Genomic DNA, 26,113 nt, shown 5'->3' with positions numbered 1-26,113 from the left:
ATCCTCGTCCTTAGATCTCCATGGCAGACAAAAAGCCCTTAAATGAATTTTCACTGTTTTGAATTATCTTCAGTAATAATATTCTCAATTAAAGATAATCAACTGGTGTCTACAAACAGTATCAAAGAAATGCCAAACATATGAGAATTATCCAAAACATAATTTTCTTGTATAAACTGGTTATAAAATCTGTGTAAAATTAAATTGTGCCTGAAAGACAATCTTTAAAATGTTGATTATTCATACACTAAAAGAAAAAAAAAGTACAAAGAATAAAATTTTGTAGAGGAAATAATATGTTCAAAGGCCTCAACCTTTTAATACATAAGATCAAGCTCAATATTTTTGTGTAACAACATATAATTTTCACCTACCAGCATAATTAAGAGTAAATTGTATAAAAAAGCAAACATGAGCATGAGAACTTCCTTTTTTCACTGTTCTGCTCAGGACAGAAAACTTGGTTCATTGCAAAACTTAGAACTGTGCTATATCATAGAACTGTATCAGAGTTCTATAGTTCTACTCATAGTTCTAGGAGTACTATATCATAGAAGTCATTAAAAAATACATTTTACATCATAGCACAACACACCACCTTTTCAGTCAGTCAGTAAGACAGACATACATACATAATAAAATATAAACTTCACAAAGTAAGAATTCCCAACGTAAGAATAACTCTCATTTTCTACTCTGTTTCACTTTAGTTAATTGGGGCGGGGGGGAATGCTGACTGCCAGTCACTAAATTAATTACAAGACCATTTAATGGATTTTGGTCTACAATTTGAGAATCACTAGCTTAGAAAACATAAACACGTGCTATGATTTACCACTTCTCCTAAAATGACAACACCTGTGTTAATAAACCAAGTCCTGAATTGCCTTGATTGATAGTATCATGCAACTTATTTCAGTGAATTTCAATGAAATAGACACTTTTTTCAGGCCCTGGATTCTTAAAAAACACAGGAATCTGAGATCTGAATTTTATCCAGGAAAAAGTGTTATGTTTTTCCTATTCAAGTTACTGCTTTCGTTTATTTTGCTTTAAGGATATAGGGCGATACACTGGCACATTTAGCTATCATTACTTTCATGTGGGTCTCCCAAGTGGTGCTAGTGGTGAAGAACCCACCTGCCAATGCAGGAGATATGAGAGATGTGGGTTCAATCCCTGGGTGGGGAAGATCCCCTGGAGGAGGGCATGGCAACACACTCTAGTATTCTTGCCTGGAGAATGCCATGAACAGAGGAGCCTGGTGGGCTATGGTCCATAGGGTAGCAGAGTTGGACATGACTAAAGTGATTTAGCATGCACCCACTTCATGTAGTTCAAAAGTTATAAGGTGTTTTGTGGTCATTGGCATAAATTTGTGCCATAGTCATTTCAAAGACAGAAGTAACATTTCACATGACCCTGTGAAAGCAGTGGAGAACATCCTCTAGCTGTCTCAAGGCAACAGCAAAAGGCCTAGCTTTATAATTTCCACTCTTTCCTGAGGTGCTAGATCAACTTTCCTTTATTTTAAGATCAAAGTCTGTGAACTGTGACTTAAAGACCAGGAGTTGGGCTGAGGGTTGGAAGAACTCACAGAAGGCTATGAGATATTTGCCCCTGGCCTCTGTCTTCTCATCTGTAAAATGAGAAGACGGGATTGAGTCTAATCCTCTGCCCATCTTTAACATCTTCTACTCCTAGGAATCTATGAATATGAGTTTTACTGGTTGTCATATTTACTGAATTAGCTATTTCATTTCTCCTTTTCTTTTTAAATGCAACTCACTGACAATACATTCTATATTCAGCAAGCAGTACATGTAATATATTAAATTGACAACCTATTATTGTCTTGGAGTCCCATCTCTGTGCCCCCAGTACATAATTAGCTTTAATCTATGATAATTGCCTGCTGTTAATAAGATTGAGTATGTCTACTGAATTCTCTTTTTTGGCACCCACGGCCTATAATTATACCTAATGTGCACCTAATGATACCTAGTTGTAAGCTTCAAACCCAGTAGGTGTTCAGTAATTATTCACTGCCTAACAGATCACAGAACCACTGTTCATCTTCCACTAGTTTTCTCCGTGACCCTGGCCAAATCACTTAACCTTTCTGAGTCTTAATTTCCTCTTCTGTAAATTGAATAGGTTTGAGTGGAATGTGAAAAGTGAAAGTTGCTCAGTTGTGTCCGACTCTGCAGACCCCATGGACTGTAGCCCGCCAGGTTCCTGTGTCCATGGGAATTCTCCAGGCAAGAATACTGGAGTGGGTAACCATTCCCTTCTCCAAGGGGGAATCTTTCCAACCCAGGGATTGAACCCAGGTCTCCTGCACTGCAGGCAGATTCTTTACCATCTGAGCCACCAGCCCCTGCTTTAACTGGAATAGTGGTTTGCGAAATTGTTCAGACTAACTGGGCTATGAGTTCTCTGAGGTTCCTTCTTTCCATCTCCAAAATTTGTGATTTTTCTATGTACCAGATAAACTCAAAAAAGTGAAATCATAAAAACATTTTTAAATATATACATTATATATATCTATAATAGTGGTGTATAATGATATAAAAATCTAAATATATACAATATTAAATATAAATATATAATCTAAATATATACATATGTCTATAATAGTAGTGTATAATGATATAAAAATCTCCATAAACCAGAGGCAAAAATTGAATTTCATTTTTCATCATCACAGATACTACTTAAAGAATTATCATTTTAGGTCCATTACTTTGCTAGGATCAGCAAATCATGTAAAAAATAATGAACCTCATAAAATTTCCACCAACTATCACTTTCCAAAAATGAGATGAATAAATTTGCTTATAATGAATCTAATGAGATGTCCATCTCTTTTTCAAAAATTAACAACCATTAACAAATTTTAATCAAACCCTGAAACAAAGGTATTGCCATCAATACTACAAATCATAAACAGGGCATAGACTAATTATGTTTCTAGCCCAGTCACTCCCTTCAATTGCTTTATCTGAGTTGTCTTTCTTTCTATTAGCAAATACACATCTTATTTATCAGAGATATATAAAATTCATGATGACTTTTCAAGATTTACATTCAGTTTGCCCATGGAATGATTACAAGTCATTTATATTCATATTATGCTTAGTTAAGGAGAAACAAACCAAAGCGAATAAATAACATCTTTGTCTTACCTAGCCGTGTTTTTGACAGCTTTGGGGCTTACATTAATAAGTTCATCAAGACCTTGTTCACTGCTAAAACAAAATAAATGGTCAAATCCAGTTGGAAATTAGCAAATTTTATGACTGGTGTTTTTTCTTTTGACACTTGTAAATCATTTGATGGGATCCTAGACAAAAAGTGATAAATGTACTGAGTTTTTACTTTGTCTAAAATAGTTATCTTTTTTAAATCCTCAAAGCAACTGAGTTAAATATCAGCATTCTGTTTTTGCAAATAAATTGAGTTGCATGAAAGTTAAGGCCTTCTTTAGGCCAAGTATAAGAAATAACTGACAGCGAATTAGGTAACCACATGTTGCCTCCTGTCCACATCCTTCCTCTCTCTGTTCACAATAATTCCTTACAACTGCACAAGGCTTTTCACCAACATTATTATCACAATAATTTTGAGAGGCAGCTTGGCTATTCTGTCATGCTTTTCTTAACTTTTGCTCCAGTGGACAATGAGCCTTAACTTCTTAAGAAGACCAGAGCATATTCAAACTCTTGCAGAAATATTTCTAATCAAGTATTGGAATGTTATGTCACCAAATTTCTGAAGAGTCACTTAAAAATTAATCCTCAGGTTTATGAAAGAGAACAAAGCCAATATTCTTTGGTTTATTCAGTTTTATGAACTTATAATTTATTAACTAAATTTGCAGTAATAATCTAGTTAAACTATAATTGCATTAAATGAATTTCTCACGTCATTATACAGAATTAGCTTCAATATTACAATTTGACAATATTATAATATAACAAATTGAAGCAATATAAAAACCTATCCAGCATTATTACATGTCAGCAAATCAATTTTTCTCTTTTTTTTTTTCATATCCCTTTCAAACATCCTTAGCCAAATAATTAACTTTATTCTGGGGCATAAATTGAAGACTTGCTCATGAGTCTTCAACAATACTGACAAACTTACCTTTTCTTTGCTGAGGGAGTCACTTTAATAAGACTGTCCAGGTCTTGGCTCCTGAAAAATGTAAATTTTAATAGCTGGTAAAATAAAATAAAATCAGTTATAACTTGTATATTTTTTTAATCTTAATATTGAATAAAGTGATTGTTGCTAATTCAAAACTTCATTTTACTTGAATATTCTTTTTAGTTCTCTGTGAAACCAGATAGCTAATATAAATTCATTTCTTATACAACTACATATATATGAAAATTTAGTTTTATTCTTATTCCTTTCAAGACAAACTCAATTTAAGTTGCTCTTAAATTTCTTATTCCCTGTATTGTATTTGGTACTAGAATCAGCATTTAGAATTTGTTTCAAGGTTGTAATGAACAAGAGAAAAATCTGAAGTGTACATCATTTCCATGTATTCCTTGCTTCCCTCTCCTCAGAATAAAACAAAACAAAACCCTGGAACTTTTTAAAAAAGAGTGTAGGGCATACACACTGAGGAAACCAGAAGGGAAAGAGACACGTGTACCCCAATGTTCATTGCAGCACAGTTTATAATAGCCAGGACATGGAAGCAACCTAGATGTCCATCAGCAGATGAATGGATAAAAAAACTATGGTACATATACACAATGGAGTATTACTCAGCCATTAAAAAGAATACATTTGAATCAGTTCTAATGAGGTGGATGAAACTGGAGCCTATTATACAGAGTGAAGTAAGCCAGAAAGAAAAACACCAATACAGTATACTAACGCATATATATGGAATTTAGAAAGATGGTAACAATAACCCTGTGTACGAGACAGAAAAAGAGACACTGATGTATAGAACAGTCTTATGGACTCTGTGGGAGAGGGAGAGGGTGGGAAGATTTGGGAGAATGGCATTGAAACATGTAAAATATCATGTATGAAACGAATTGCCAGTCCAGGTTCGATGCACGATACTGGATGATTGGGGCTAGTGCACTGGGACGACCCAGAGGGATGGTATGGGGAGGGAGGAGGGAGGAGGGTTCAGGATGGGGAACACATGTATACCTGTGGTGGATTCATTTTGATATTTGACAAAACTAATACAATTATGTAAAGTTTAAAAATAAAATTAAAAATTAAAAAAAAAATTAAAAAGAGTGTGTTTCCTGATTCTAAGGTATGGAAGTAATATAAATAATATGAATATGTAACATAGGCAACTCCAAGATATTAAACAATTCAGAATCATGCTTCATGCATGGTCTATATCAGAACAAAGAAGACTTCTGACAATAAAATTTGCTTTTGTACTCAAAAAGGCAATAATATTTATTTTCTTTATAATAAATACATTTTTTATATTTACTTTTTATAAAAAGAAATAGAGGAAAACAATAGAATGGGAAAGACTAGAGATCTCTTCAAGAAAATTAGAGATACCAAGGGAACATTTCATATAAAGATGGGCTAAATAAAGGACAGAAATGGTAGGGACCTAATAGAAGCAGATGATATTAAAAACAAGTGGTAAGAATACATGGAAGAACTGTACAAAAAAGATGTTCATGACCCGGATAATCACAATGGTGTGATCACTCACCTAGAGCCAGACATCCTGGAATGTGAAGTCAAGTGGGCCTTAGGAAGCATCACTATGAACAAAGCTAGTGGAAGTGATGGAATTACAGTTGAGCTATTTCAAATCCTGAAAGATGATGCTGTGAAAGTGCTGCACTCAAGATGCCAGCAAATTTGGAAAACTCAGCAGTGGCCAAAGGACTGGAAAAGGTCAGTTTTCATTCCAATCCCAAAGAAAGGCAATGCCAAAGGATGCTCAAACTACTGTACAATTGTGCTCATCTCACACGCTAGTAAAGTAATGCTCAAAATTCTCCAAGCCATGCTTCAGCAATACGTGAACCATGAACTTCCAGATGTTCAAGCTGGTTTTAGAAAAGGCAGAGGAACCAGAGATCAAATTGCCAACATCCGCTGGATCATGGAAAAAGCAAGAGAGTTCCAGAAAAACATCTATTTCTGCTTTATTGACTATGCCAAAGTCTTTGACTGTGTGGATCACAATAAACTGTGGAAAATTCTGAAAGAGATGGGAATACCAGACCACCTGACCTGCCTCTTGAGAAACCTGTGTGCAGGTCAGGAAGCAACAGTTAGAACTGGACATGAAACAACAGGCTGGTTCCAAATAGGAAAAGGAGTACGTCAAGGCTGTATATTGTCACCCTGCTTATTTAACTTATATGCAGAGTATATCATGAGAAATGCTGGACTGGAAGAAGCACAAACTGGAATCAAAATTGCTGGGAGAAATATCAATAACCTCAGATATGCAGATAACACCACCTTTATGGCAGAAAGTGAAGAGGAACTAAAGAGCCTCTTGATGAAAGTGAAAGAGGACAGTGAAAAAGATGGCTTAAAGCTCAACATTCAGAAAACGAAGATCATGGCATCTGGTCCCATCACTTCATGGGAAATAGATGGGGAAACAGTGGAAACAGTGGCTGACTTCATTTTTCTGGGTTCCAAAATCACTGCAGATGGTGACTGCAGCCATGAAATTAAAAGATGCTTACTCCTTGGAAGGAAAGTTATGATCAATCTAGACAGCATATTAAAAAGCAGAGACATTACTTTGCCAACAAAGGTCCATCTAGTCAAGGCTATGTTTTTTCCTGTGGTCATGTATGGATGTGAGAGTTGGACTGTGAAGAAAGCTGAGCCCCGAAGAATTGATGCTTTTGAACTATGGTGTTGGAGAAGACTCTTGAGAGTCCCTTGGACTGCAAGGAGATCCAACCAGTCCATCCTAAAGGGGATCAATCCTAGGTATTCATTGAAGGGACTGATGCTGAAGCTGAAACTCCAATACTTTGGCCACCTCATGTGAAGAGTTGACTCACTGGAAAAGACCCTGATGCTGGGAATGATTGAGGGCAGGAGGAGAAGGGGATGACAGAGGATGAGATGGTTGGATGGCATCACCGACTCAATGGGCATGGGTTTGGGCGGACTCCGGGAGTTGGTGATGGAGAGGGAGGCCTGGCGTGCTGTGGTTCATGGGGTTGCAAAGAGTCAGACAAGACTGAGCAACTGAACTGAACTTAACTGAGGCAATAATAGCTCTAAAAGGGGGCTTCCCTTGTGGCTCAGTGGTAAAGAACCCGCCTGCCAATGCAGGAGACAGGTTTGATCCCTGGGTTGAGAAGATGCCCTGGAGAAGGAAATGGCAACTCACTATAGATTCTTTCCGGGAGAATCCCATGGACAGAGGACCCTGGCAGGCTACATACAGTTCATGGGGTTGCAAAAGAGTCAGACACGACCTAGTGACTAAACAACAACAATCTCTAAAAAGACATTTCTGTTATTGCACTGGGCTTTCATATCAACTCTAACACCAAAAGGCCTAAACAAGATATATAACTTGATACACATTATTATTGGACAGTTTATTGTATATCCTGAAAAGAAAAGAGACTAGAAAGGCTTCTATCACCTAACTAATTTTTAGGATTAATCTATAAATGAATTTTATCGTGTTCATATCCTTCCATGTAAATTATTGCATTCTGTTATATTGAATTATTTGAAATTGTCATCTTGTGGGTCAAAAATTGTTGAATGTCAGCAATTTCATAAGATTCAACCGAATAGATTACTTCTTAGGTATCTTGTTTGAACTAAGCATTGAGTGGTGCAATGGGGACTCAGCAATGAAGAAAAACTGTAACAGTAATAATAATACCAATAGGTAATGTCTAATAAGTACTTGGGGAATAAATGCTTCATAAGCTAATTTTTCTGATAATTCTCAAAGAAGGTAATTCTTACAATCCCCACTTTACAGATAAAGAAGCTGAGAATTCTAGGAGGTGAAATAATTTGTTCAAGGCTATACAGCTAACAGATATTCTCTAAACTAAAATATTTTACTGCCAACTGGAAGAGATGAACACATGATGTAATGCAAGACATGGCAGAGGGTGGGTGCCGAAACAAGGCTCACACAAATTGCATGGGGAAGGTCATATGATTAAGGCTTTCTTCACTTTACAAACTAAGTCATCTTGGACGAGAGACAAGGGATAACTGTCTTTTATAGAATCTTAATCTGTAACATAAAGTATTACGTGGTCTCTGGATTTGGTATCTGACCTTTAGACAGTGACAATACATTATACTTTTATTTAGTGAACAAAATACAAGGACAATTTAGAACTCAATATTCAAACGAAAGAATGATAAATTCTTCAGTCTAACCATAAAGTGAATGAAGCAATACATGCAATGGAGGCTGTGTTTTGGAAGCTGTTCCAAGTTCATGCAGGGTTGATCCTCTTCACCTACCCGCATGAAATACTGCCTAGGAATCAGCAGTCTATGGTCCTCAAGCTAAATCCAGCCTGAAGTCTGGTTTTACAAGTAAAGTCTTATTGGAACACAGCCATTCCCATTCCTTTACAATGTGTTATTAATGATCGATAGTTTAAATAAAGACTGTTTTGGGCCCCTATAACTGAAATTTTATTCCCTAGCCCTTTAAGCAAAAGTCTGACTCCTGATCTAGTCTAATAAACTTTATATGATAGCTATCTACTGTAAAAATAGAATTCCTAGAAGCAAAGTAAGATAGAAAACTCTGTGAGAGAGAAGAAGGTATGCTTTGGTACCTTTTATATTTAACTCACATTCAAACTAGCATAACAATATGTGTTTATAGGTTCATGGTTTGGCTATATCTCTTTATTTACTCAATACAGTGTACCTTAAAGAATATTATTTTTTGTATTCTTTACTATTTCAATGAACTAACTATAATTTTTTTAAATGACCTCCCAACTTTAGGAATTATTGGAGTGTAAATGGAAGAGGAGAGGGAAAAAATGATGACAGATGGAGGATGAATGAAAGAGATTTTCTTCACATGAAGACCTTCTCTTAGGCTGCTTATTTCTAGGAAATTGGAGAAGATACTTCATCCCAGGAGGAATCTCGATTTATTTTGAGGAAATCCCAAGCATGGAAAACAAATCCCACATGGATAAGAGATTATTCTCATAGTTTAAGGAATTCCTCCACAAATATTCACAGCCAGGGAGCCCTGAATAAGGGAATTGAACACTAGTTTTCTGATACAGAGCTGTTGTTTTGGGTCCCCTTATTGGCAGTTTCTTTGATGGAACAATCAGTTTTATCATATTTTCTAAGTTGAACAGAATGAAACGGAGAAATAGAAGAGCTTCATAAACCTCACCCTTGGTTAGTTTTGTTTGTTTCTGGAGTCACTCTGATGACGTTGTCAAGACTTTGGTCCCTTTAAGACATGGAAAAAGGGATGAGATCATATGACAGGTTACATCAAGTGGTTGAAAATATTTACTAAAATGGAAGAGCATTTTTTGTTACAAAAATATTTTACTAGAAAATATTTATTAAAATAGAGATCATCTCAAGAGATTGGAGGGTTTTCATTGTTGACTCTGAAAATATATATTTGGACCTAACTATAACCACATAGAAATAATGAACAATAATTAGTGGTTTCAGAAAATTCATGATGTGCCAGGCACTGTGCTAAGTGATTTATATGATTCAATACTCATATCAACCCTATGAAATAGTATAAAAATATTAATAAACAGAAACCTCAATGAAATAGAGTTGGGAGACCAGAATGGGGGCTCTCTCCTGCCCTGTGCCAATAGCAAAAGCCAGCAGGAAGAGGAAAGACTGTTCTTCTTTCCTGGCGAGGACTCAGCCAATTGAAAAGCTGTGAACTCTCTGTTTACTTTGGTCCTCCCAATCTCCTTTCCCCCCTCCCCTCTATAAAAGTGTTCTTCCTTCCCCTGCAGGGACTAGCATGTGGCTCCCCATGGTTGCAGACCCCAGACTACAATTCTCTGATGATCTGAGCAAATCCGTCTTAGCTGGAGAAATATCTGACAATCTATTTTTTTCAGGTCAACAATAGGAAGTATCATCATCTCCATTTCACAAAAACTGAGACCCACAAAGATGAAGCTTTCCCCACGTGGCCTGCAGTGGCAAGGCTGGAATGGAAAGCTATGTAATTAACTCCAGAGTGTGCACACTTGTCATAACACCAACCGTCTTATTGGAAATTATTAACTGAATTGACATTGGAAGTGACGAGGGAGCATCTGGCCCGATTTCCTCACTGTGAGCATGAGAAAACCGAAGTCCAAACAGGAGCGTGATCAGGGCCATTTCTCACTGTTAGTGAGGGCAGAGTCATGCCCAGACCCACATCTCTGGGCTCTGGTCTGATGCTCTTTCCTCTCTCTTGTGCCATCCCTCTGCTTAAGAAAATTAAACAAACTAACCAATAAAAGTGTCCTGACCACTACTGTTTGGAACAGGAAACTCTGCTCTATGTTATGTGATAGCTGGGATGGGAGTTAGAGGGAGAATGGATACATGTATATGAATGGGTGAGTCCCTTTGCTGTCCACCTGAAACTATCACAGCATTGTTAACCAGCTATACCCCAAAACAAAACAAAAAGCTTTAAAAAAATAGCTAAGTAAAATGATTGCACATAAAAGACTACCCAGAAAACCATCATTTCCCTCAGCCCTTGACAACCAAACACTTTATTTTCTTGGTTGCCAATGGATTTGCCATTCTGGACATTTCAGATAAATGATATATAATTGTGAAAAAACGTGTCTTGTCCATCCCGGGAAAACACTGCACCTACTGAATCAAAATACCTACATTGTATTAGAAATTGGCTGACCAAAGTCTTTAACAGCTTACATATGAGGTAGTGCAGCTTACACGCTTTTTCTTGAACTACCATTGATACTATAGCAGTGTCAGTCTGCTGAAATGATGATTTAAGTATGTTTTTAAGCATTGGTTAACATGAAACAAAAAAGAGGAATGTACTAAAGCTTACCCTTGCACACTTTCCCCAGTTCTTGGGTTCACTTTGATGAGGTTATCCAGGTCTTTGGAACTTTAAACAAAAAGAAACGTAATAAGTAAAAATGAAATTATGTCAACTAATTAAGTCAAACTAATTACTTTATAGGATATATGTGCTCAAGATGAATTTTACAATTAAGTTTTGAGATAAATCAATACCAGTCTATATGTTTCACTTAAAACAGTAAAACTTTTTTGACTTTCATTGGTATCAGTTTCCTATATACCCTCAAAATAAAACCATAAAATTAGGGCAAGATTGAGTTTAAAAGATCATCTCTGGAATTATTTGCCCCCAAAAATCCCACCTTGTCAGCCCCATTTAGTATTCTACCTGATGCAATAGCTATAATTAAACTGTGTTTTGTTAATAATTTCCATTTAAAGGTATTTAAATGGAAATTTAAACACTTTTGGATTTAAACACTTTTTTCTTTAAAGGGATTCTATATCCATTATTTCACAGGATCTTTATAATAATCAAACAACAAAGTGGAACAGACATTATGATCTTAATTTTATAACTAAAGAAGTCTCAGCTTGGTATTCAAGGGACTTGCTCAAAGATATCCAGCTGATAAGTAGTGGAATTCAGATGTTTTGACTCCAAACCACTTTTCAACACAGCTTCTCTAATGAGAGCCACAGACTGATTCAGAACTTGATGCACAAATTGATGGGAAGGAAGAAAGATAAGGTGTAATCCTCACCTTGGGTTACTTCTGTTAACTTCAGGGGTCACTTGGATGAGATTGTCAAGACTCTGGCCCCTTTAAAACATAGAAAAAGTGGTAAAGTTGATAACAGATTACAACCAAGTTAATAAAACTATTCATTAAAACTCAGAAATAGTATAAACACTGAGATCATGCCAAAGAGCTGAAGATTGTTAAAAGCACACAGAAGTATGTAGGGATTTATACATCTCTGAAACTCATTGAGACTCAGAGAGACAATACTTTAATCTTGGAGCCATCAGGCACTAGCAAATACTGAGATAGGCCTCTACTTTGATTCACTGAATGCTATGCCCTTACCTTTTCCAGGTGCACTAAACATACTCTGTAATAGTCTGTGTACACAGTCCTGAAACATTCCACAAGGCACAACTCTACCCATCAGCTTCCAACATGCTGTGCGAATTTTGAACTTTGGAGAACACTTATTTTGTAAAATTGTCAGCCGTTAGCAGATTTTCTATTTAAACACTGGATTTAGATAAGTATACCCTGAATATTCATTTGAAGGACTGCTGCTGAAGCCGAAGCTCCAATACTTTGGCTACCTGATATGAAGAGACAACTCATTGGAAAAGACCCTGATGCTGGGAAAGATTGAAGGCAGAAGAAGAAGGAGGTGACAGAAGATGAGATGGTTGGATGGTATCACCAGCTCAATGGACATAAGTTTGAGCAAGCTCCGGGATATGATGAAGGACAGGGAAGCCTGGTGTACTGCAGTCCATGGGGTCGCAAAGAGTCAGACATGCATGACTCAGCGACTGAACAACAATAACAAGAAGCAATTTGTTAAAGTCCATAATATACAATCTGTTATCTCCTGCTGGTACCTACTGTGTATTAAAACTACAAATTTTGACTGGTTGTGTTGGCAATAAACAATAAGATTAAAATCTATCAACTTTTGAAATGTAAGTTATAATGTAAAATTGTAATGTAAAACACCATGTAGTCACTGAGAATGACTCAATATTTTACAGTTACCCTTTAGGATCTGTGCTTCTGATCTTAATGGAATTTTTCTTTTTCCTATTGCTTCTACATGTGTTTTCCACATTCCCAGTGCTAGCCAACGTGCCTCTGATCTACGGAGGATAACATATGGGTAAAGAACATCCACAGAAGGGACATTTACACCCTGTATCCCCAGGCCCCGTGGCCCTGCTAAGATCAGATCATAAAGTCTCCAAGGTGGTGTCAATGCAACATCAAAAGATACAGATATCTGGAAGCAGCTAGCTAGATACTGACTCAAGTTCTTACTTATTTCCAGATGTATGAGAATGTGCACATCCATGCTAAAAGCGGCAATAAAAAGTTTGAACCTTTTTCATGCAAATAATGAAATTGTTAACCCCGAAAAAAACAACTATTCTACCCCAGAATATCCTATGTTGATTTTTTTTAACCCTTTGTTGCCTAAACAAAATACGTGGAATTCGAATGCCAGTGACTGAGAAAAAAATATTCCCAGAATTCTGTTTCTAGTACTTTGAGTACTGCAACTCCTCTCTTGTAATATGTGTTGGTTCTGTTGGAGACCTTGATCTCTTTATTTTGAATAAAGCACCCAGAGGGTTGTCTAAATTTTAAGGTTCATAAACTCAATAAAGAAGAATGTGCTAGTTAAAGTAGTAATGGAAAATAATATTTTGAGCTCCACGGTGGGAAGCAGTGCCTCATAGTGTATATCTCTTCAATACTTATGCAGTCTTTCAATCCAGAAACAGTTACAGAAAGCCTACCATGGCCCCAAGTGCTGGGATAGCTGTGACCAATACAGACAGGCTTAACCCTAAAGAAACATCCATTCCAGGACTTCCCGGTGGTCCAGTGGTTAAGAATCTGCCTGCCAATGCAGGGAACACTATTTCCATCCTTGGTCTAGGAAGATCCTACATGCTGCAGGCAACTAAGGGCACAATTACTAGAGTTTGGCGCTCTAGAGCCCACAAGCCACAAGTACTAAAGCCCACATGCCCTACAGCCCATGCTCCACACAAGAGAAGCCACCACAAACAGAAACCCATGCACTGCAGCTGGAGGGCAGTCCCCACTCACTGAAACTAGAGAAAGCTCGCGTGCAGCAACGAAGACCCCATGCAGTCAAAAATAATAAATTAAAATCAGTAAATTTAAAAAAGAAGCTTCCATTCTAACTTGGCAAGAGGCAGGCTATATGCAATCAAACATACAAATGAATGCTACAATTCTAGATAATAACATATGGTATTAAAAAATCAGTGCCTGGTGCCTGTGATGCTAGGTTTGGAGAAGGGCGTGGTGATGTAATTATATTCAATGGTTAGAAACAGTCTCTTTGAGAAGCTAACAATTTGGGAATAGAGCTACCCAAAGTGGGAATAGCAATCACAGAAGTGTTAAGGCAGGAGTAAGGCTGGATAGAAAAGAGCTAAGTTTGGCTGGACTTTACTGAACATGTGAAAGGCCATCGCTCAAGTTTAGAACTTAATTCTACCTGAATTAAGAGAACTTTGAAAGTTTTTTAATAAGGGAGGGAGACAATCTTGTTTTATTTTTAAGAGATCCACAGAGTTTAATGATGCTTGATGAAACGAAAAAAGAAGACTACTGCCCTTAAGGCTCCCAGGAAGCATACACATACAAATACATGAATAGACACAAAGACTGCAACACTCTTACACACATACACACAAGTGCACACACATACACAATCGCGCACATAGGTACTCATATACATACAAAAGCACACGGATATACTCACACATATATTCAGGCACGCACAAGCATTTGGACAGATGTATACAATCACACACATGTCTGCACATACATGCATACACTCATATGCATTCACACATGTAGGCACACACGTATGCACACACAAGTATACACATGTGAATGCATACATATTTGTGTGTGTGCATGTGTACACGTAGGCAAACACATACACACACACACCCCTCAACCTATGAAAAACAGTAGGTAATGATTTGAAATACTCTCTTTAATAAAAATTAGAAAGATAAACCATGAATTTCTCTTGTAGAGTCAAAGTAAATTAAGTATTTGAAAGTATCTAAATCATTGTTGTTGTTTAGTCGCTAAGTCATGTCCAACTCTTTGCTACCCTGTGGACTGTAGTCTATCAGGGTCCTCTGTCCCTGGAATTCTCCAGGCAAGAAACCTGGAGTGGATTGCCATTTCCTTCTCTGGTGGATATTTCCGACCCAGAGATCAAACCTACATCTCCTGCACTGGCAGGCAGATTTTTTACCGCTGAGCCACCAAGGAAGCCCCATCTAAATCATTAAGAAAACATAATTCATGTGAATCTTTATTATTGCTGTTAATTATTTGTATCTCCAATGTGCCAAGTATGATAGCATTATGATCTCTAAATTGACGCATGGGGGAAGTAACAAGGCCAGAATTTGAACCCTGATCCTTTAGACTCCCTGCTCCCTTTCACTGCCTCAAGCTCCCTCCCTGAAACACCTAGGTAACCAGGGAAATCAGCGCTTTCTTCTTAGTTTATTGGCTGCAAAAAACTGCACGTCTGTAACACAACAGGTCACTGGGTCTGCAACCACACCAGCACTGCTGAGAACAGGATGGCCTGACGATGCACACCAGCTTCAGCCAGCCGGGGCCTGCAGGCTTTAGTGCCACAGTTTAGAATCAACTCCTAATATCATGTACTGAGTGAACGAATGGAAAGAGGTTCAAAAGAAACCACATGGAATTACTTGGTATGCTTCTCAGCAACATGACAACAAGCTCAGTTTCAGATATGTTCCATCTGTCTTTTAAAAAATAAAAAAAAAGCAAGAGGACATAAGCTTTCCAGATTTCCTTGGCAATTCACGGGTAGGGCAAGTCTTTTACAAAGTACACTTTGTTAACCTCTTCATCTTTAAACATACATTACACAACATACATATATACACACTGCATACAAATATAGTATACATGCATACATGATCTGTACATAAACACATTCACACACACTACTTACACACCCACAGAATACACTTATTTATATTCACTATGCATTCATACACGTACACTTATACACACATACTACTTACATACACACATATACATTTATTTATATATATAAATATACACATTGCGATGGGCTTTCCTGGTGGTTTAGACCAAGGACAGAGTAATCTGGTGGGCTACAGTCCATGGGATTGCAGAGAGTCACATGGCTGAGCAACTAACACTTTCACTTTCATATCCACACTGTGATGGTTAATTTCACATGTCAGCTTGACCAGGCCACAGGGTGCCCAGATGTTTGGTCAAATATTATTCCAGGTATGCTGTGGGGGAGTTTGGGGATGAGCTTAACATCTGAATCTGTAGACTGAGTAAAGCAGATGGCCATCCCCAACATGGGTGGGCCATGGCTATTCAGTTGAAAGACTGAATAGAACAAAAAGGCTGAGGTAAGAGGAGACTTTGCCTGCCTGAGTGCTTGACCTGAAACATTGCTCTTCTCTTGCCCTTGAACTGAAGCTTAAACGTGGGCTCTCCTGGTCTAAGGCCTTCAAACTGGAACTGGAACTACACAACTGGTTGGGTCTCTAGCTTGCCAACAATAGATCTTGGGAACTCTCAGCATCCATAAGGGTATGTGCTAATTCCTTATAATAAATCTCCCTTTCTACCTGTATACCCTACTGTATTTCTACTGTATATTCTACTGTTTTGTTTCTCTGGAGAATCCTGATTAATACACACTCATACACATATCAACACACTTATATATGCACACATACATTTACATATAACACAGTTTTTTATATCTTTAATAAATAAAATTAACTTAAAGTATATTTTTTAAAACTTTTGATTTATTTTATATTGGAATATAGCCAATTAACAATGTTGTGATAGTTTCAGGTAGACAGCAAAAGGAGTCAACATATATATACATGTATCCCTTCTTCCTCAACCTTCTCTCCCACCCAGGCTGCCACATAACATGGAGCAGAGTTCCCTGTGGTATACAGTAGGCCCTTGTTGGTTATCCATTCTAAATATAGAGTGTGTACATATGACATTACTATTTACACTGTACATACACATACATCCTCACACACACATACATACAAAGCAATAAATACTAGATAAGGTGGTCAAGTTCCCATTAAATTTCTCAAAATCTACCTTATAGCAGATGTCACCTGAGAATAAAATGCAAGAGGTCACTTCTGTGTATCAGTCATACAGAATTGCTTAATATGATGTATTTGGGAAAAAATAGTTCAGTTTGGTTTGAATTCCAATTTGCTCTCCTGAATGCAAATACTCAGAATTCTAGTAAGTTTATAAATGTCAAAGGAGAAATGAAAAGCTTTAAATTACTTACCTCTTAATATTTTTATGTGTTTCAGGGTTTACTTTAATAAGCCCATTGAGGTCTTGCTTCCTTTGAGTAAGGAAATGAGTTTTAATGAATGTCATTAAAATAAAACACTAATCAAGTGAACAATGATTGGAAAAATTAAGAAGTGATAAAATATACACATTCTCTATCAATGTAATTTTTAAAGCTCTAAATGCAAATTAAAACTCTTCTCTCACATCCTGAGCTAAAAACCATTTAAGTTTCTTAATTTATCAACAAGAAACTTAGCATGTTTCTGTTTTATTCTCAAAATGTGTATGTATACATTAAAAGACTTACTATTTAACAAAATCAACTTTGCCCTCGGATATATCTTGTTTGAATATCCCAGATGGATGGCACTGAAGTAACATAAGTTATTAATAGATAAAGTTCTATACTGGATCCAGATATAATGTAAATTTCCATCTAATAAATCAGATATAATTGCCTGTTTTATTTTTAGATGACAGTAATAATATAAATAATAGTTTTACAGTATTAAAATAATAAAAATAGATATCTTCATATAAATGCAACCACTCCCCCAAATCAAGCCTTTTAGAATATAATTAAATTGTGTGTGTGTGTTAGTTGCTCAGTCATGTCCAACTCTTTGTAACCCAATGGACTGCAGCCCAATAGACTCTTCTGTCCATGGGATTCTCCAGGCAAGAATGCTGGAGTGGGTAGCCATTCCCTTTTCCAGGGGATCTTCCAAACCTAAGGATTGAACCCAAGTCTCCTGCATTGCAGGCATATTCTTTACCATCTGAGCCAACAGGGAAGCCCATAATTAGATTATGGTAAATTATAAGAGCAAGAAAAAGGCCTTAACATGGTAGGAAAATAAACGACTCACTTCTTGGGGAGATGCATGTTTCCTCCATTAAAAGGCACTGAGAAATATCAGAAAGGGCACAGCCCGAATCCAAAGGTGGCAGGAGGAGCTGGCAGAAGTACTGTGACTGGGCCCTGCTGCCTGTGGGCCCAGCTCTGAGCAAGGCCAGGATGAGAGGCTCTTACTCGCAGTGTGTACCGCCCAGCGCCTCCCTTAGATTGCCTTCTGAGACACCATCCGTAGAGAAGTTGCTGTCATGAATTTTAGTCTAGCCTCACTCTTGGTTACCTTTGCCATTTTAAAAACTCACTTTTAAAATGTCAAGATTGCACTTTCTTTAGACACAAAGGAATTCAATTCAATAACTCACCTCTAAAGCCAAACCAAAATCTGGGAGAAAAGGCAACTTCCTATCAAACATTGGCACAATTCTTCAAAAATAAGCAATCTTATGAGGAGCAAGGAGGAAAGGTCATGTGACCCATCATTCTTATCCAATTCCATACTAGTAAAACATGTTTATGAAATTAAAGTGCCAAATCATTTTATCTTTGTCCTTCCCTGTGGCTCAGATGGTAAAGAATGTTCCTGCAATGCAGGAGACCCAGGTTCACTCTCTGAGTTGGGAAGATCCCCTGGAGAAGGAAATGGCAACCCACTCCAGTATTCTTCCCTGGAGAATCCCATGGACAGAGCAGCCTGGCAGGCTACAGTCTATGGGGTTGCAAAGAGTCAGACAGTGAAAGGTCATGTAGCCCCTCATTATTATCCAATTCCATGCTAGTAAAACATGTTTCTGAAATTAAAATGTCAACTCATTTTATTTTATTGTCACTTACAGAAATCAGATTTAAAGACACTAGTATGTCTTACCCAGTGGTGTTTGCACTTTCTTTGGGATTCACTTTGATAATGCTATCAAGGTCTTTACTTCTTAAAAAAAAGAAAATTAGATCAGTTTCAAAGTATTCCCATAGTATTTTTTAATATACACATTCCACTTTATTTATGATTAATTCAAGCTTTCAGAGAAAATTATTATACTAGTATTAAATTAATTTTTGTTATAAAACATATCTATCAATAAAAAGTTAACTTAATCTCTAGGATTCTATTGGGCTACGTGAATTTAAATTAAGATAGAACATTCTATAGACTCTCCAGGGTAAAGCTCGGGGCAATAGGGTTCAGACACAGAGGAGAGGAGCCAGACTCAAAGATATGTCCCCCTTCAATGGGCTGAGAAAATCACACAGCTAACCCAGGGGAAAATAACCAAGATTCGGAAACATAAAAGCTGATCTCACCCTCTGCTTGTCTGATCTGTCGTGGCATTTGCTTTAATAACCTCTTTGAGATCTTGGCTTCTTTGGGAAAAATATGAAAACCTGTATCAGTTAGATTGCATTCAGTTTTCTCTGAAAACCATATAAACAAGAACATTCCTGAAAGGGTGTCAGATGTTTCCAGGGCCAACTGACTGGAGAAATTGTGATGTAATTTTTCCTTAGCTTATCTTTATTAATTTTCACAGTTTAAAAAGCTTCACCAGGACTTCCCTGGTGGTCCAGTGGTTAAGATTCTACACTCCTAATGCAGGGGGCCCAGGTTCAATCCCTGGTCAGGGAACTAGATCTCTCATGCCGCAGCTAAGACCCAAGACAACCAAAAAAATTAAAAAAAAAAAAAAAAAAAAAAAAAAACTTTACCAACACACTTCTCACTTTGCTTTTTTGTCCTTTATATTTCTCAATTTAAATAGAAAATTTGTCTCATTTTTAAGTTATTTAAGAAAATATAGAATAACAGGCTTTCTTGCACATTAGGGCAACGCAAGCATGTGGTCTTATAGAAACAGGATTCATCATATTCCTTACTTCCTCTCTCTGACAGACCCCAAAGTACAATGGCTCATCTGTGACAGAGGAAACCATAACACTCCATTTCTAATGAGGTGTAAAAAGCTAGCATGAAAAAAGGGAGCCCCATCATGTTAGAAGCTTTACTTACCCTTTCTTGATTTTGTCAGCCCTTTGATTAACTTTAATAAGACTTCCAAGGCCTTGGTTTCTTTACAACATTGGAGGGGGTGGAGAGAGCAGAGCAGTGAAGAGAGAAAGAGAAAAATTCAACAGCAGATTTCTCACAATAGGAGTAAGATGTTATCAGCACCTAAAACATCAGAAGTCTTTAGAAATATTTAATTCAAGCAGCTCTTCTCATGCCAAATGCTGATATGCTAACTATCCTATAGTGAGGGCCCAACCATGACTCAGTCGTGATTAACTCAATTTAAAAGTTCTTTCCACATTTCAACTTTTGCTTTCTTTATCCTTCGAGGGTGGGTTGGTGGGAAGCTAACTTTAATACACGTGTTGAGCTATTGTCTGCCTTAAACATGAAAATCATTCATATTAAGGGTAGAAATCAGAGGATCAGCATTTTGAATCTAAACACTTTGAAGATTTAGAAAAGTTATCTTTAATAAAAAGAAACCTTGGAAAAGTAGAAATAACTCTATGATGACTCCAGTGCTTTATATGAGTTGGTCACAACCAATAAAACTTTCACAGGCTGATAGCTTAAAACAGGGAAAATGAAAGCTAATCTTTCTAAATCCCCCGATTGTTCAATGTTATTTTCATCTGTCTCTGTCTTTCACTGTGATAAGACTGTTGACATCTGAGGTTTTCTTTCTGTATAAAGAAGAAGGAGGGAAGAAGGAAAAAGAACTATGCCTGCCGCCTACTACACCATTGAGAGCTGTCTTTTCTGCATCAAAGCCCAGTCACTATCAAGCTATCCCAGATCACAAATCATTCCCTTTTTACTTCTTCCCTAGCCCATACAATGATTGACTTGTGATACTCATCTCCCTTTTCCTAATTTACACCACTTTAATGGAAAACTCATATAACCACTTATAGAGAATTGACTGTTTTCTCACTTCATCTGTTCTCTATTAAAAAAAAAATCACCCATAATAATGCTTGCTGATTCATACTATACTAATACGTTGTTAATAAGTATTCAATGTCTGAATGGAGGTGGTGATTGTCAACAATTTTTACTATATAGATTTTGTTAAATGCTCTACATTAGAGAGGGTTAAGAAGGCATACTTCCAAGCTTGACCAGGAAAGCTGGAATATCTGCCTGTGCACAGATTGGCAGAGATTAATGGTTTTTAAAGATAACCAGGACAATAGAAATCATCATGTTAGGAAGGCAAATCTAATGATTAACCGAATACAAGGTAAAAATAGCCAATCTGGAGAAAAAGCAGTGGAGACCCCATACGTCTTTAGCCTTATGCAGTTCTTGATTGTTCTGGGATTTTCTTTAATGAAACTGTCAAAAGTTTGATATTTTTCAACATGAAAAATAATATCAGTAGTAATTCATTTTCTAGTATATCAGTGTCAGTCTAGAACTGTAAGTCCACTTCTTTAAATGTTCAGTTACTGACCATTAATTAACACTTTTTATGATACAAAGTCAATAAAAGCATGGCTTTTGACCTTGAGATGTTTACAAGTGCATCTGAGTGATAGACAAATGAAGTGAGTTGATCAACATTCCAATTGAAAAATGCTTTAGTCCCTGGTAAAGACTTCAGGGGTGAGGGGCTATACAATTGGCATCAAAATGTCTTATAGTGAATATATAGTCCATAAACCAGCCTATTGTCCACTACGTCTAGTGATCTGTTTGATTTCTTTCACTTTTAGATGTAAGAGGGAACTTGGAGACCATCTATTTAGATCATACCCTTCATTTTATGGATTGAGGAAACAGAGGCCACTTGTCCAGGGTCACCCTGATTGATCCTAGTGACAGAGGTAGCACCAAGATACCCGCCCCCCCATCTCCTGACCCTGATCAAGGGTCTGTTCCACCAGCCTGTCTGACTCTTGTCTTGAGCAGAAGGTCTCCCCCAGGAAATGGCACACAGTTTACAAATCAATCAAAAAAGGCTGTAAGAGTCTCAATCAGATCTTACCCTTTGCCATCTTTATCTGTCCGGGTATTCACAAAGATGAGATTTTCAAGGCTTTTGGCTCTAAAAAACACAAAGAAATTAAAATAAGAGACTGCATATTGAAAAAAAAATTATGTTATCTTGAAAGGTCAGATACAGTAAAAAATTTTCATGAATTGCTCATTTACTCTTACTGAATAGAGCAGCAGAAATCCTTCTGGGCAATTATGTCTGAACTACATGTACAATACTGAGTGCACCGCCCCATCTGTTAGCACATTTTTATGCCAGAGGAGATAACTCCCTTCCAGCTAATGTCTGAAAGAATAAAACAAGCAATCTGGAAGATAATATTTTCAGGTTAGAGACAGATGCACTTACCTTTTCTCCATTAATTCTGACTTAAGATTTGCTCTGAAGAGACCATCGAGACCTTGATTTCTTTAAAAGAATTGAGTAAAAAACCTTGTCACTATTAATGATGGATACTTAACTCATATAAGCAAAGATCAGTTTATATCTGAGATAGGAAATAGAAGTTGTTTGGGAAAGATGAGCCACAATTCTTGAAATCACTTTATTCCAAACAGATTTTTTTCCTAGACTCAAATATTAAACTGCAGTGGACCTTGGAGAAAAGAAAAGAAGATACAAACTGGGGAGCTGCAAGCTGTAATAAGTCCATTGTTTGCATTCAAGAAATGTTATAGTATGAGCCAATATTTACAAAGCTGATCATGACATGTGGACGCCTGGAGTTTCAGAATCTCCTGAAAGTGTCCTGCAACTCTGGGCTCAAATTCGCACATTGCAATTGGAGCTGAGAAACATTCAGGCATCTGAGACAGGCACTCCCTCCATGTTTCAGAGCCAGCTCCCTTCATGCATCTCTACCCGCCTGGCCTCATCAGACTGCGGAGTCTGATTCCTGATCTAATACCTCCTCTCTCTGTAAATTAAAAAAAAAAAAAACAAACTGAAAAGCAGCAAATCGTAGTGAGTCATTGGTTCAGTTCAGTTCAGTCACTCAGTCGTGTCCGACTCTTTGCAACCCCATGAACCACAGCACGCCAGGCCTCCCTGTCCATCACCAATTCCTGGAGTCCACCCAAACCCATGTCCATTGAGTTGGTGACGCCATCCAATCATCTCATCATCTGTTGTCCCCTTCTCCTCCTGCCCTCAATCTTTCCCAGCATCAGGGTCTTTTCAAATGAGTCAGCTTTTCGCATCAGGTGGCCAACGTATTGGAGTTTCAGCTTCAACATCAGTCCTTCCAATGAACACCCAGGACTGATCTCCTTTAGGATGGACTGGTTGGATCTCCTTGCAGTCCAAGGGACTCTCAAGAGTCTTCTCCAACACCACAGTTCAAAAGCATCAATTCTGCAGTGGTCAGCTTTCTTTATAGTCCAATTCTCATATCCATACATGACCACTGGAAAAACCATAGCCTTGACTAGACGGGCCTTTGTTGTCAAAGTAATGTCTCTGTTTTTTAATATGCTGTCTAGGTTGGTCATAACTTTCCTTCCAGGTGAGTCCTTGGTAGTCATTTATTAATAGATCATTTTTGTCAACACAGGGCATGAAAAATCACATCTCTTTATCATCAGATCTATGAACTCATTTGATATTTGCTTTGTTTCTCCTTCACTCTGGTACCTACTTATTTTGTGCATTAGTGGGCCAAGTAACAGAGAGAAAACTAAAATTGCACTTCAAGCTTCAATTAATAAGATCTGTAAATTATGCAATTACAAATGATTCAAAATAAGCAGGTAATATTAACTAAGAAAATTAGTGGGTTTTGTAGTGATTAAACTAAAAGCATTCAGTGACCAAACAAAACTATTTACATACTAATATAATGGAATTTCAGGAAGATAAATGTGTTTATTTTTATAACTGCTTTACTAAACAATGGTGTATGAAAATCAATGACAGTTTAATATTAGTACCTTTAAATTGTAATAACCATTTGTAACAATGATGAAATGAAGATTTCTGCAAGCTTTTTGTCCAAGATTTGTAGGACACTTTTGACTAGCCCAGTATATGGGTCCTCATGCTCTAAACTACTGAAAAGCACCAAAGGGAATTCAGTAATAAAGCAAAAAAAAAAAAAAAAAGATCTTACCTATTCAAACTTTTGTTCATTTTGATGAGATTATCCAATTCTTCACTTTGGGAAGAGAAAGAATATCTCCATTCAGTAAAAGTCAGGGACAGATTCAGCTTAAAACAACTGTTTCTGAGTTTTCTGAAGTTCAACAAATATCCCACCTTCATCATCCATGAAAAACATGTCTATCTTCCAAAGCTCTCCTCAGACAGACCTTTCTGCAACAAATCTTTCCCAGTCCTTTTAGTGAATAGAGAGTCCTACATTTTTGGAAGCTTTGCAGTGTTTTGGGTTTTTATATCTCCTTTATGGTACTTACCTTGCTATACTTTGTAATGTATTAGGTTGGCCAAAAAGTTCGCTTAATTTTAAGTAAAAATAAGACATGTTTTTCAGATTCACCAAGAATTTTATTGAACAACTTATTCACTAACCAAACTTTTTGCCCAACCCAGTAAGAGTCACACAGTTGTCTCCTTGCTTCTACATATATAAGTGTGAGTGTACATAGAGAGAAACACAGACACATACACACACTCCCACACCACTTAAATTTTAGAACAGTTTTATATTGGATCCTCTTCAGTGCTTAATCCGGAGTTTTTCACACAGTAGATGCTTAATACAAGGTCAAAGTGCATCAAAAAATATAGGTATGTTGACTTATTATAGATTCTATCTTTGCATAATGTGCTTGCACAGAGAAAATTTTGGAAAATACTTGTTTATCAGTAAGTCTGGTCTCTTTCTGGAATTCTACTCTCCCTCATTCCAGGTCAGCTAGATTTGCTCTCCTGCTTTTGTATTTGAGAACTGTGAAGTCTATTGGCTGCTTTTTCAGGAGCTACCTGTTTAAGCCAAACCCCTGGGTTCTGGAATATTCCTTAGCTCAGCCCTCTCCCCCAAGAAGGTGACTGGAGTGGATTTTCCTTCCTGTTTGCTCCTCACAGAACCTCCTCCCCTCATCCCTTCTATCTACCCGCTTTACCCTCATTTCTCTTGCCTTCCTCATCCAGTTTTCCAGTTCATAAATCTTGGTTCTCTCTTCTTCCTGCTCTAAAACCACACATTTTCCACACTTTCTCAATGTTCCTCTTTCTTCTTGAGTCATCACTGGTGTAGACCAGGAGGCCAAGGAAGTAGGTAGTTAGACATTCAGGTTCCCAAGTCAGGGATACTTGGATTCCAATCCAGGCTTTACTGCTTATTACTTGGTGACTCTGGGTGAGTTGTCTAACCTCTTGCTCTCTCAGTTTTTTCAGTTGCAAAGTAAGAATACTAATCGTCCCCCCCTCAGAAAAGAACCAATAAGTTAATGAATAGAAAGTGATCAGCGTGATGCCTAGCATGTCATAAACTCTCAATTAATTTTGGCAATTATAGTAAACAGTACCCAGGCAATATTAATGTTTTCATTTTTAAAATGCTTGCCATATTTATTTTTTAAACTGAATTTAGAGGCACCAAGACTTTGGCTCAGCTCTCGAGAGGTCACTGAGTCACTAATGTGCTTAGAGATGCCTGGTACAGCAGATCACCAGAATAGTTACTGGCATGGTCCTCTCAGGGACCTGAAAAACTTATTCAATCAACGGCCATCACAGAGATGAATCCTTTCAAGTAATATTGCGTATTCATTGGTAGAGCCAAAGGCTGAGAATAAATATAGAAATGTGAAAGTTGCTAATCCTGACAAAAAATGGATTAATGTTCTATCCTTGCATGGGATAAATGTTACCCAGACCCTAACACAACACTATATTGTCATCTCTTATTTGAAATTCTACCTTCCAACTCTGAGGCTACAAATCTGTTCCATGTCCTCTAGGGAAAGAGCAAGCTCTATACATTTTCGCTCCAAACCTTTCTGACTGGTGAGTCACAATGATGAGATTATCAGGATTTGGGGTTCCACAAGAAAATTAGCATAGATCATGAAAAGACACTC

At 37.3% G+C, this 26,113-nt stretch overlaps 1 protein-coding gene and 1 non-coding gene across 12 annotated transcripts in view; one reads left to right on the top strand and one right to left on the bottom strand.

Annotated features, from left to right (window-relative positions):
• The window catches only part of SCEL (sciellin), a 126,031-nt gene that overhangs the window by 38,623 nt on the left and 61,295 nt on the right, over positions 1-26,113 (bottom strand). For 5 of the 11 annotated variants that reach the window (XM_027557751.1, XM_027557754.1, XM_027557743.1 and 2 more), the window contains 12 exons: positions 24,181-24,225; positions 22,422-22,481; positions 22,062-22,121; positions 20,069-20,128; positions 19,366-19,425; positions 18,932-18,991; positions 17,200-17,259; positions 11,808-11,867; positions 11,069-11,128; positions 9,401-9,460; positions 4,153-4,203; positions 3,189-3,251 (listed from right to left, as the gene is read on the bottom strand). In XM_027557751.1, coding sequence (XP_027413552.1) covers positions 3,189-3,251; positions 4,153-4,203; positions 9,401-9,460; positions 11,069-11,128; positions 11,808-11,867; positions 17,200-17,259; positions 18,932-18,991; positions 19,366-19,425; positions 20,069-20,128; positions 22,062-22,121; positions 22,422-22,481; positions 24,181-24,225 — 699 coding nt within the window. The remainder of the gene's footprint in view (positions 1-3,188; positions 3,252-4,152; positions 4,204-9,400; positions 9,461-11,068; positions 11,129-11,807; positions 11,868-17,199; positions 17,260-18,931; positions 18,992-19,365; positions 19,426-20,068; positions 20,129-22,061; positions 22,122-22,421; positions 22,482-24,180; positions 24,226-26,113) is intronic. The other 6 variants (XM_027557750.1, XM_027557745.1, XM_027557748.1 and 3 more) reach the window with 4 other exon arrangements.
• TRNAR-CCU lies at positions 19,615-19,687 on the top strand. The gene has a single exon. It is a non-coding gene; the product is annotated as a tRNA-Arg (tRNA).

The sequence above is a fragment of the Bos indicus x Bos taurus genome, chromosome 12 (assembly GCF_003369695.1).
Source record: "Bos indicus x Bos taurus breed Angus x Brahman F1 hybrid chromosome 12, Bos_hybrid_MaternalHap_v2.0, whole genome shotgun sequence".
In the NCBI taxonomy this organism is placed as follows: Eukaryota; Metazoa; Chordata; class Mammalia; order Artiodactyla; family Bovidae; genus Bos; species Bos indicus x Bos taurus.
The sequence above is the reverse complement of the archived record's forward strand: the minus strand, read 5'-3'. Positions and strand labels throughout refer to the sequence as shown.